At 37.8% G+C, this 12,948-nt stretch overlaps 1 protein-coding gene across 1 annotated transcript; it reads left to right on the top strand.

Moving 5' to 3' along the window:
• Window positions 1-986: 986 nt before the first annotated feature.
• LOC119072892 (facilitated trehalose transporter Tret1-like) lies at window positions 987-5,595 on the top strand. The gene is made up of 10 exons (XM_037178215.1): window positions 987-1,146; window positions 1,239-1,471; window positions 3,431-3,493; window positions 3,547-3,614; window positions 3,678-3,870; window positions 3,926-4,079; window positions 4,148-4,362; window positions 4,414-4,465; window positions 4,536-4,687; window positions 4,805-5,595. The coding sequence occupies exons 1-10, from the start codon at window positions 1,098-1,100 to the stop codon at window positions 5,021-5,023; spliced, it is 1,398 nt and encodes a 465-aa protein (XP_037034110.1). The 5' UTR covers window positions 987-1,097; the 3' UTR covers window positions 5,024-5,595.
• The last annotated feature ends 7,353 nt before the right edge of the window (window positions 5,596-12,948 follow it).

Here is a 12,948-nt window from a genome sequence, read left to right as displayed (position 1 = left end):
CTCTGACACAATCAGTTCTCAGTGGTCATTGCCAATATTTTTAACTTTGACTTCAGAGATCAGGGCCGGACATAAAATAAACAAGAATAGACCGGCTAAAGCCTGGTGAGGTCTTTTTTCTAATTTCTGTTTGGAACTACCAACTATTTGACCTACCAAAACTACCACATTTTCGAATTGCAATGTTAACTGTAAACTATCGGTTATCAGATAACAGATAATTATTATTTGCCTGGTGTTGATATGCTCATGGTGGCTTTGCAATTTTGAATGTCAATCCATCTCGCAACTACCAACTACCAAAGCTACAGACTACCAAATTTCCGATTTATAAATAGCCGAGCATGTAGAATAATTTCGTCAGTCGGTGCGTAGTTTTCGAATAGTAAACATCTCTTCCCCAAAAATTACGTTTGGTAGTCAATTATAGCCTTGGTAGTCCAACTACCAACTACCAAATTTTCGAATTGCAATGTTAACTGTGAGCTATCGGTGATCAGATAACAAATAATTATTATTTGCCTGGTGTCGATATGCTCATGGTGGCTTTGCAATTTTGAATGTTAATCCAGCTCGAAACTACCAACCACCAAAAATACCAACTACCGACTGAGAGCTACCAAAACTACCAAATTTGTGGAACAGACAGACGAACAGACAGACAGACAGACAAACCGGCCATAATAGGGTATTTTTTCTAGAAGAAAAAAGACCTAAAAAGCTCTTCTGGCTCATAGGCATGTAAGGTCAATGAAATTTCCAATGCCTGAGACAACCGGATCTTGCAGAAAAACAGAATATTTACGCATTATCCATGGAGAATTCAGAATTATATCACAATTCAATGCAAACATTTACATATAGTTGATAAGGTGAAAAGCATAACAATTTATTGTATACACCGGTTATAAATTTTCGGCTATATACCTTTCAAGATTGTGTCATCTTTGAGACGTCTATGAAGAGTAGTGTCTTGATTATAAATTGCAACCGTACAACTATACAAGACAACTTGCGGAAAATTTTCAGTTATTGTTTGATGCATTAGCCGTGAGGAGATATTACATTCGCACAAACGCTCTGAGTAGTGAAAGATTATGTATTTGAACAGTAGTGCGACGAATCAGTTTTTGCTGGTCCTATCCGGTAAATATCGAAGAAAATGTTCCCACGAGAATCATAAAATTTCACTCTAACGGAAAACGAAACGTGATTTCAATTTAAATATTGTTTCGAAGCGAGCTTACTCATCGCGTCATTTGGAACATCATGCGGTTGGCCGTCGTTCAGTTTTCTCGTTTTGGAATCGGAGGATACGCCGCTGAAAAGCGGACCATTAACGACGGAAGAATTATCCTGGATTGTATCGATATTTTGTTTCGGTGGGGTGGCCGGGAATTTTTCGTTCGGTTGGCTTGTCGGTAAATTGGGACGGAAACAGATTTTGTATATTCTGTCGATACCGCAAATAGTAAGTTTTCCATGTTGAACTGAAGAATGATGTTTGCGAATACGTGAAATGATCTTAAGAGTTCGTCGATTGATGTGATTTCGATTCAAGTTTATTTGAAATATTAAATACCAAAAAGCTTTCCGGAATGTCTGGTCAGACAACAACGGCAAAAATAAGAGATGAGCTCTGGCTAGATTACTGGTACGCCAGCACATGAGAGAAACCAGCACATGAAAAGTGAACGCATCCTAAGCTCTCTCTTGAGAGAGAGTTTAATTTCTGAAATAAAAAACCGCACATCTCTGGGATCGAACACGGGCCCTCTCACACATCAGTTCATGACAATTCATGTGAGCTAAATCGTTCTTACATGAAGTACGGCAATTGTCGAATAGTATTTATCTGGGCTCATTGATTGTACCAATTACTTTTATTGGTTTTGGATGAGAAGGAAGTCTCGGATCGACGTCTTCTTATAATATTTTGAAAGCTTGTAAATTAAGACTTCAAAATCCAAAATACCTCATGGGTCCAAGACTACTGGCCCGAGATATAGCTTCTAGAATTTTTTATTCCATACAAAGGACTTTGTTCCAGAGCTACCAGAAGTCAGCCTTGGACCCATGTCTCACTATGCTCAATCGATAGCTACTAGTACTAGGTAAATGCTGACAAAAAATTATATGAGTCCAAGACTCCTGGCCCGAGATATAGCTTCTAGAATTTTTCATCCCATACAAAGGACTTTGTTCCAGAGCTACCAGATGTCAGCTTTGGACTTATGTCTCACTACAATCAATCGATAGCTACTAGTACTAGGTAAATACTGACAAAAAATTGTATGAGTCCAAGCCTAGAATTTTTCATCCCATACAAAGGATTTTGTTCCCGAGCCACCAGAAGTCAGCCTTGGACTCATGTCTCACTATACTCAATCGATAGCTACTAGTGCTAGGCAAATACAGACAATAAATTGTATGAGTCCAAGCCTAGAATTTTTCATCCCATACAAAGGACTTTGTTCCAGAGCCACCAGAAGTCAGCCTTGGACTCATGTCTCACTATACTCAATCGATTAACATTCTAGAAGCTTTATCTCTGGCCAGGAGTCTTGGACTCATACAATTTTTTGTCAGTATTTACCTAGTACTAGTAGCTATCGATTGAGCATAGTGAGACATGGGTCGAAGGCTGACTTCTGGTAGCTCTGGAACAAAGTCCTTTGTATGGAATAAAAAATTCTAGAAGCTATATCTCGGGCCAGTAGTCTTGGACCCATGAGGTATTTTGGATTTTGAAGTCTTAATTTACAAGCTTTCGAAATATTATAAGAAGACGTCGATCCGAGACTTCCTTCTCATCCAAAACCAATAAAAGTAATTGGTACAATCAATGAGCCCAGATAAATACCATTCGACAATTGCCGTACTTCATGTAAGAACGATTTAGCTCACATGAATTGTCATGAGCTGATGTGTGAGAGGGCCCGTGTTCGATCCCAGAGATGTGCGGTTTTTTATTTCAGAAATTAAACTCTCTCTCAAGAGAGAGCTTAGGATGCGTTCACTTTTCATGTGCTGGTTTCTCTCATGTGCTGGCGTAACAGTAATCTGGCTAGCGTTCAATGATATGGCAAAATATATAGTAAAACGAACGAGATAGCAAATCGGTTTCTGCCACTGTTTCGGTCTGAGAATTTAAACAAAAGAAGTAGCAGATTCAAATGGAATCACAAAACTTTTTTTTTCGTTTGCAAAAAAACGTTCTCAAGTTTGTCCAGGAACCTTCAGTCTTTTAACTCTGCAATACGTTTTGTACAGCTGTCTTGACCAAATCTTTGACGAAACTTAAGAAAATTGAAGAAGTTGCCCAAGTAGCTTCAGAAACGGTTCACTCGCTTAAATCGACGATCTCTTCTTGTTTTGGCTTTGTAACCCTCCTAACTTTATGTCAAACATTTAATTCCATCGAATTCAGTTAAGCTGGATCCTGATTATACTTGCCCAAAACGCCACCTTTCTGTATGCATCACGTCTGTTGGTGGGTATGTAATGGCCACAAATCGGACCAAAATTTAATTTGAATCTCATCAGGTCGGAATAGTGGGCGGTGGGATCTATGTGATTGTACCAGTTATTATAGCAGAGGTAACGGAGGATAGGTAAAAATACAATATTTAGTGTTGCGTGAAGCATTGCTGACTATTCAAACAAACCGTTCAAAGAGTAAGGGGAATGTTAACATCAATACTATCGCTGGCATGCAATGCTGGCATACTATTAGCATTCGTTGTTGGACATTTTTTCGATTACACAATTGTTGCACAAATTCTACTTATCCTTCCAATCGTCTATGTACTTCTGGTGGCACCGTTCCCAGAAACACCATCGTATTTAATGAGCATAGATAGAACCGAGGTAATTGAATAGAAATCCAAATCCGAATTTAAGTCAATTCATTTCGTTGTTGTAGGATGCAGAGAAAGCTTTCAAATTTTATCGAAATATAAAAAGAAAATCACAGATAACCGACACGTTCCGCAATGAATTCAATGAATTGAAACAGAAGTTTTCCGAGAAGAACGAGAAGAGTGTCGCAGCATCATCGCTTGCATGGAGAGATTTCGGTGAATATTTTTAACGAGAGGCATAAAAAAGCTAACCAAATCTATTAGCTAACCCAATGCACCCACAGCACCTAGAGCATCGCAGAGAGCTCTGTTCGTAGCAATTATGATAATCGTGATAAACGAATGCAGTGGCGCGTTTATACTGTTGAGTTACACCGCAACGATATTTGCAAATTCTGGTTCCGTTCTATCGCCAAATTTATCAGCAATTATTGTTGGAGTGATTCAGTTGGCTGGTACATACATCTCCACGATTTACATCGAAAAGACAGGGCGCAAGGTAATTTTTTTGTTAGGGCGCTGATGTTGCTACATTTCAAATTTCTTTTAGTTCTTGCTCATTGTATCATCTGTCGGTACGGGAATTGGTAATTTACTTCTAGGTACAGATCTCTCTCTCTCTCTCTTTAAAACTGGAATGTTATGCAATCCCTCCAATTTCGCATATTTCAGGTGCTTACATGTACTTAAACAGCGTGTGGGAATGTGACTTAACGTCCATGGCTTGGATACCAATTGTTAGCTTTTCAATGATTGTACTGCTGGCTTCAATAGGACTGATGCCGATCTCGTTTGTTTATGTCACTGAAGTAATGCCAGAAAAGGTAAGAACGTCGTTCTGGCTTTATTGAGATTTAGGGATACAATTTCCTCAAAATGCAGTCTCCTCGTGTTTTCGAGTTCGACGAATGATGAAATTGTTTAATTGAAATTGATTTCAGATTCGCAGTATTGGTATTGGCATCTCGCTTGCGATGTCTTGGGTAATCGACTTCGTTATTTTGAAATATTTTGCAACGATAAGTGCTGTAATTGGTATGCATAGTTGCATATTGTTTTTCGCATTGAGTTCGTTTATGGGTACATTTTTCGTCATTTACGCCATGCCGGAGACAATGGGCCGCAGCTTCAAAGAAATACAAAAGAAATTGGAATGGTGAGATGAAGAGGAAGATTGGATGGCCAAAGTCTTGTTCGGAGCAGAATTTTAGCCTATCAAGCAAATGACACAATTAAAAGAAGGCAGTGCTAACATAAGGACGACTTTCAAAAAAAGATGACTTGAATGAGATGATAAGATTTTTGCTCTGTAACTGAATCACTTTGACGATGGAGTCGAGACATTTATGGGACGATTGATTTTTGTTTGCCAGGTCACAGTCCCTAAATTATTTTGTAGTGCATTACTAACAACAGCTGGTTTAGTTCAACTGACGAACATTGTAAAACGTTTGTTTAGTTTGCATTTATCGAGCTGGTCTCTTCGCGCGAGTGTCAGACGAGTTCCAACCGATAAATGTAGATTGTACTAACAATTCAACAGAGACCAGATGTTGCTGGTTATACATAAGAAAATAATTTAAGGACTGTAGAGTGTAGGTAAAGCTTTTTGAAAGCATTTCTTGAAAGCACTGACTCAACTCACCACCATTGAGCTACCGTGTACATTCTCTTTGCGAAGCCGATCACTTGTCGAGCTTCTTCTCACACACAAACATTAGGGCGTATCGAATTTTGAGAATTTTAAGGGTCGCGATAGCCTGTGTGCGGAAAACGTAGATCATTGAAAACTAAGTCCAGGCATATGGTTGATGGATCCGAAGGTGCCCGGGAAGAAGTCCCCCCGGACGACTTTAACTTTCAACTGGTCATAACTCGGAAAGTTAAGAGTATTTTTGAAAACAATGTTCTAGCAGGATGTAGAGCGTTAAAAACTCTACAAAACTGCCAAAGAAACCGATGGTCCAAAAGGTGTGTCTGTCGAGGTTTTCTAACATCGAAAGTTCGACATTTTGGTTTTTGACTTTTATTTCCTGAGAGACAAATTATTAACTTTAGCTTTTGGCATGAGGTTGTAGAGGAGGTCGAGTACTACCAGTACACTAGGCATTGTCCCGGTCGGCGATCCATCCGAAACCACTTTTTCAACATTAATGAATGAACTTTTTAAGTGTACCCACGTCGCCCACGAAGCCATTGCAGACAATGTAACCGGTGTTGCTGAGTCGAGGTAACCTTGGCCAGTAAGTGCACATAATATTCCATAACAGTAGCTGAACTCTTTTACAAAATATTTAAGAATTCGGTGTAGCACATTTTGTACTACAAAATCTGAGAAAGTGAAATTTGTGAGAAAAACAACAAATAATCGTTTTAATTAGTTATTTGACCCACGAACAGTAGTAAGAAGTCGATTTCGTTGCAAATACACATTTTTCGATATTTTTACAAAAGGTTGAACTTCGTGGTATACCGTGTCAATATAATGTGCTACATCGAGATCCCAAATATTTTGTAAAAGAGTTCAGCTACTGTTATGGAATATTATGTGCACTTACTGGCCAAGGTTACCTCGACTCAGCAACACCGGTTACAGTGTCTGCACTGGCTTCGTGGGCGACGTGGGTACACTTAAAAGGTTCATTCATTAATGTTGAAAAAGTGGTTTCGGATGGATCGCCGACCGGGACAATGCCTAGTGTACTGGTAGTACTCGACCTCCTCTACAACCTCATGCCAAAAGCTAAACTTAATAATTTGTCTCTCAGGAAATAAAAGTCAAAAACGAAAATGTCGAACTTTCGATGTTAGAAAACCTCGACAGCCACACCTTTTGGACCATCGGTTTCTTTGGCAGTTTTGTAGAGTTTTTAACGCTCTGCATCCTGCTAGAACATTGTTTTCAGAAATACTCTCAACTTTCCGAGTTATGACCATTTGAAAGTTAAAGTCGTCCGGGGGGACTTCTTCCCGGGCACCTTCGGATTCATCAACCATATGCCTGGAATTAGTTTTCAATGATCTACGTTTTCCGCACACAGGCTATCGCGGCCCTTAAAATTCTAAAAATTCGATACGCCCTAACAAACATTGACCTGTAACGCTGTCTATTTCCGTGTATACGTACCGTCTCCAGCATTAATTCAAATCGAAATGAATTTGATCTCTCAAAGATGGTTCACTTATTTACAAATCAGTGTGAGTGAGGAATTTACAGCAAATAAATCAAAATTCAGAAAGCTAAACTCAGCAAGATGCTTCAGACATAACATAGACGACGAGCTTTTATATCACGACAATATGTCCTTTTTTGGCATGCAAATACTTAAACATTAGAAAGTGAAGGCTAATAATTTTCCTGATTATAATGTTCAACTAACAATGTTCACGCCGTAAGTGCGGTCGAAATTCGAAATGGAAAGTGCGGAGGTCTTTCTAACGTAGCGTCATTTTCATACAATGAAGCGTGGAAATGTATTTTTCGGTTCACTTTTTCATCGAATCGTTCACTTAAAATTCAAATTTTAGGCACACTTACGGCATGAATTGTCAGATCTATTAGTAGAACATAGACAGAAAGGAACTAATAGATAACGATTCCATCGGTATGTGTGGCAAATATATGTCCAAGGTCATCCAAATATTTCTGCCGTATCGCAATAAGTACTCAGGTCTTTGTCCTTGTTACGTAAGTGACTATCGGCCTTTGTCCTTGTTACGTAAATGGCGGACGTAAATTTATTAAAATTTTCTGTCACTTTATTGACGGCAGTACTGATGAAGTCTTGCTAGAATTTTCAAATCCAAATTTTCAATTAGTTTTCCGATGCAGTTTCGCATTGAGAGAAATAGTTATTTTTTCACCGAGGCGAGAAAATAGCAAATTTTAACAAGAGGTGGCCAAAATGAAGGGAGACCGCGAATCGCTCGAGTGAGAATTTTCTATTTTCTTCACACACAACGTTTTTTAAACGTGCGAGGTGTGATTAATCGGTTTTCTACACGAAACAAAAACTGCAAATTGCTAGTGTTAGAATATGAGTTTCTACACAGCGGACAAATAAAATACGACCGACTCTGGTGAAGTCACTTTCTGTAGATCTTAAACGAAGGTGACAGTTCGGTGGAGAAAATGTCTATTTTCTTCCCCGAACTGTCATCAGACAAAGCGTCAACAAAACATGATTTTCTCGCGGCATTTTGAGTCAAGAAATTAAGGTTAATCAAACCGCACTAGACAAAAATTATTTTTTGAACAGTTTTTCGGGTTAAGGGATCGCTCTGAATGAAAAACGTGTAAATAAAAGTCGCCGTTTTATACAGAAATTAATAATCCTAATTTTTATTTACTTTTTATGTCAAAGCAACGTTTTTCTAAATGAAATCTTACGTAGCGCTATACAATAATTAAATTAACTTAATAACAATATATAATAATCAGTAAAATGTACTTTTAATAATTGCTCTATAAACATTTTGTGTACAAATTAATTTGTCGAAGGATTTTTCAAAGATTCTAAAAACACTTTTCTGTACAGAGAATTAAAAATGAAGAAGAAGAAAATTAAACTAAAGAAAAATCAAAAAAAAAATATTTCTGTTTGTTCCCAGTTTAACGTACATTATAAAGAAATACATTTGCCTAATTCCGTGTTTTTTTTTTGTTTTTTGTTTTTTTGTTATACCTCTTCTCAATTACATTTCGTTGAAACTGGCCGCTAAAAATTCAACAAATTTCTTTAAGTTTAATTTACAGACCGAAAGCGCTCACGGCTCACGTACATTTCCGACCTTCATAGCTGCACGGTTTGAGACTCGTACTACTGTTGTTGCAAGTTGGAAAAACCAATATTATTCGGGTTCGATTCCCGTGTCAGACAATTTCACATGGAATTTTTCTTGCGGGATTATTTTGAAGTCAGTGACCCCTCGGAATAAGTATGATCTTAACCCAAATCCGATGAATTTGTGTGCTGCTATTTAGACTACATTTAGGGGAGATGATACCAATTAATCACCTGACTTTTATCAGATGTTATTTGCATACTTCGAGGCGTGGTTCGGAAGCCACGTTAAGCTAGTGGAAGTGGTCCACACTGAATTTGTTATTGGCCTATTTTTGGAAATTTTTTCGAAAATTTCCAAAAAAATTGCCAAAAATTGCCAAAAACTGTGAACGTCCAAAAACCGAATTTTTCCATAATTTCGAACTGTTTTGGCAACTCCGGAGCTCAGCCTTATGTTTTAGCCGGCTCTCAATGATTTATGTTTGATTATTGACGCTCTCATCTTTCAAATTAATCTTACTCGTCTTCATTGAAACCTGATAGTGTCAAGAAAAAATCGAGAGTCAGTTAAAACGCAAGGCTGATTCAGCAGTTGCCAAAACCGTTCGAAATGGTGGAAAAATTTGGTTTTTGAACGTTCGCATTTTTTGGAAATTTTTTGGCAAAAATTTCCAAAAATAGGCTCTGATACAGACAAATCTTAGCTGTCTTACATCGTAGGAGAAGTGGTAACAAAATTGAACATATCACTGTCCAATTTAAAATTGGAAATTTATTCAAAAGTGTCTTGCGCCTGACAAGTTGAAGCTTTCAATTTTTAACTACTTAAGCCAGTAAGTCTTTCCAACGATTTTTTTTCATCATAGGGTTGCACCCAAGACTGTTGAGGAAGTATCGTCAACATTGGTGCCCGGGTGACACGTCACTTTCCTTCAGAAAATGTATCTCCCCGGAGGACATGAATCATTTTGTCACCGCGCATCTAATAAAATGTTTATTAACTTTGGAACGTTACACGCATCCAACCAACGCACCAGCATTTCCGTATATGGATTTCAGATACCACATTCGATTTACACTTATAAAAACAAGTTCAGACAACTGAAACACTTTTCATGTCATTGTCAAGTGTAGTGCAAATGCTGATGCGCTATTCCAACTGTATAAATAGCCTTCGTTAGCACATCTTCATTTTGACACCAATTGTGTAACTATAATGTCAAACGAGTGCGATAGACACTAGTCTTACCTACAGTATGTCCCTCATATGAGTTAAAAACAAATGTTGTTGAAGAAACGATTTTCCCTTCGCAAAATGCAACAATAACAATGCAAGCATCGGTCCGTGGAGCGATGAGGTATATGGAGAAGCGTGTGCCTCGTCGGTCCACTAATGAATGTTTCGAAACAAAGTTCAATTAATTGTTTTTTTTGTTTGTTTTTAAGTTGTCTTTGTTTTTGTAATTAATTTTAAGATTTTGATACTCCGATCTCTATTGATTTGGTTTTGGTTTCTCTCTTTTTTTTATTCTTTTTTTTTTGTTTACACACTATATCAAATATAATATTTGTAAATATCACATTTATTGCATTTTTTTTTCATTTTCTCAATCGATTTGAAAATTTTCCACTTTTTCTTCTTCCTATTTTCACTTTTAACTTTAAATGCGGCATTCAACCATGCAATAATTTTAAAGATATTCTGTTTTGTGTTCGATTTTCTTTTCAGATATTTTTTTTGTGTTTTTTTGTCTGTTATGTACACTTTTATCAATTTTTAAAATACAAAAATCTGGGCTGTTACACTTAGGAATCACTTGTACATGTTATATGTACACGAAATTAGTTGTTTTTTCACCCATCTCTACAAATTTTTCTTCTATTTTTTTCAATATAATTTCACATTCATAAATCGTCACTCAATTATTTTCCTTTTGTTTTAATTAAATAATTAAATAAAATAATAAAAAAAAAACAATTTTGTCTTGTTTGTCTATTATATCAACATCGTTATACTTGTTTGGTGGTGCGTTAAGGACATGCAGTCAGTAAGAAGATTCAGTGAAAGAATTACAACTTCCAGCATTAGACAAAATGTCAATCCAATTCATTTGTCTATTCATTCCACATGAGAATCAATATTACTACACTAATGTCTATTGTAACGTTCACATTACATGTGGAATGAATTGGTTCTGAAAGTGCTCTAAGTCATAATTCTATGGATGTAAAGTACAAATAAGGTCGGGAAACATCGAAAGAAGCAGTGCCGCCTTTTCCATATGGGCTAAATGGACAAAAGCCCGTGGCGCCCGAAGTGGAGCAGAAGAAAATGGCGCCCAAGGTCCTTAAAAAAAATGTATCTTTACTAAATTGGCGCCTATTTTTCCAATTGCCCGATGGCGCCCAAAAGCTAAAAGCGGCACTGGAAAGAAGTAAGCTGATATGACACTAGAACTAAAAAATGAGGCCTGACCAAGCGAGGCATTCTAAACTTCATCGTTACCATGGTCGATTTTGAGATTTTTCAAAAACAGTTTTTAAAGCGGAACCGAAGAATAAATTTCCGTTCAAAGTGTTGTGACGAGCCGACGAGGAGGCACTGTTCATTTTTATGACTGAATTGGAAAGTCAAGTTTTCGCGTGAACCAAAATCAGTTCAATACAGGCATGAGCGCCGCCGAAAATAAGCCGCCGATTAAGCCGCCGCCGGCCATTTTTGAGCAAGCCGCACCGCAGCCGCACCGGTGCCAAAAACACGGCTCAAGCCGGCTTGAAACGGCTGGAAAATGAAATAAAGATTTCGAAAGGTGAATGGGTGAAATAATTTTAAAAAACCGAGATTCCTGTTGTTCCTAAGCAGCTCAAGTACTTTTTGAATTTTTTTTACAAAATTAAGAAAATTTTGAAAATTTTCTTGAATTTGCATGAATTTTCCAGAATGGTATATTACGTCCTCGCTTCTAAGTTTGTTGTTTTGGCAAGTGTGACCTTTGCGGAACGAGCCGAAGGCGCACAATCAGTTAATTCACAAATTTGAGAAAACTTTATCGATCTTTGCGATTTTTCTCGATTTTTTTTTCTTTTCAATTTTTACTTGATTTTCGTGAGCTTTCGATTTCTTCTCGAAAACCATTTTCTTAATGAGTTAAATGAGTGTACCGGAGCATGATTTTCCATTTAGTTCAAGTTTTGAGGCAATAAAACTTGACGTGTTAGTGAACCTTAGACTTAGAGACTTGCTTGTAACAAGACCAGTTCCACTTGTACTTTGAACAACCTAATCTACCTACATTTTCGCTTTCCGTACAATTTCATTTTCATGCTTACTAGTTCGTTTTCCATGAATTTATCTAAACGTTTTTATTTAAAAAAAAAGTTAAAAGGAACCTCCAGCCGAGCCGTTTTAAGCCGGGCTCAAGCCGCCTTTTTCGCCGCCGCCGAGAAATTTTTTTCGGCTAGCCGCCGCCGAGGTTTCTCCGTCGGCGCTCATGCCTGGTTCAATATGATACGAAAATTCGACGGCTAATTTGGCTAATTTGACATCGTACTTTACACGCTATGGTAGTTCATCATCATCAAATTGATGGGGTGAAACACTTTCGAACCGCTCACGTGTAACAGCACGAACCGTACGCGTTTTTTGGGCTCACCTCGAAAACAAGAGCTTTCGTCTTACACATGAAATTGTCCGCACAATGGCATAGTCTAGTGAAACTGAAAATTACCGCAAACATCATCAGGTAATGAATCATTTTCGGAGGATGGTGTGAGTAATGATAAATTACTTTACAAGGGAGGTAAATGTCTTTACCACCCTTGTAAATTAAAATACATGTTATATCAGGGAGGTAATGAGATATCTTGAATCCAGAGGAGTAAAACTATCCGAGGACGTGGCTTTTCGCTCCTTGGGGAAACGTCTTAACATCGCTCGTACAGTAAAACGTTATTAAAACCGGGGAAGTAATTTAATATTTCGTATCACGATGAGTAAACGTATCTTGGGGCTGAATCCCTCGGACACTTTTACTCATCTGGATACGAAATATCAAACTACTGCTCTGGTATAGTAATGTAACATAAAAAGGTGAAAAATCAAGTTTTCGTGTGAACTTTGTTGGTCCGAGGCGAAGCCGAGACTTCATTCTTATCCTGAGTTTCATAATGGATTTTGCATGCTTAGGGCATCGGAAGTAGTGCTTGAAACATGAAAAGGACGCATTTGGGCTTATCGCGAAAGCTTGGACCGATTCCTGAACAGAGACTCATCGTTTCAGTCATGTCGCGATTGATTT

Source organism: Bradysia coprophila (genome assembly GCF_014529535.1).
Source record: "Bradysia coprophila strain Holo2 chromosome IV unlocalized genomic scaffold, BU_Bcop_v1 contig_84, whole genome shotgun sequence".
NCBI classification, from domain to species: Eukaryota; Metazoa; Arthropoda; class Insecta; order Diptera; family Sciaridae; genus Bradysia; species Bradysia coprophila.
This window is presented reverse-complemented; position numbering and strand designations above follow the sequence as displayed.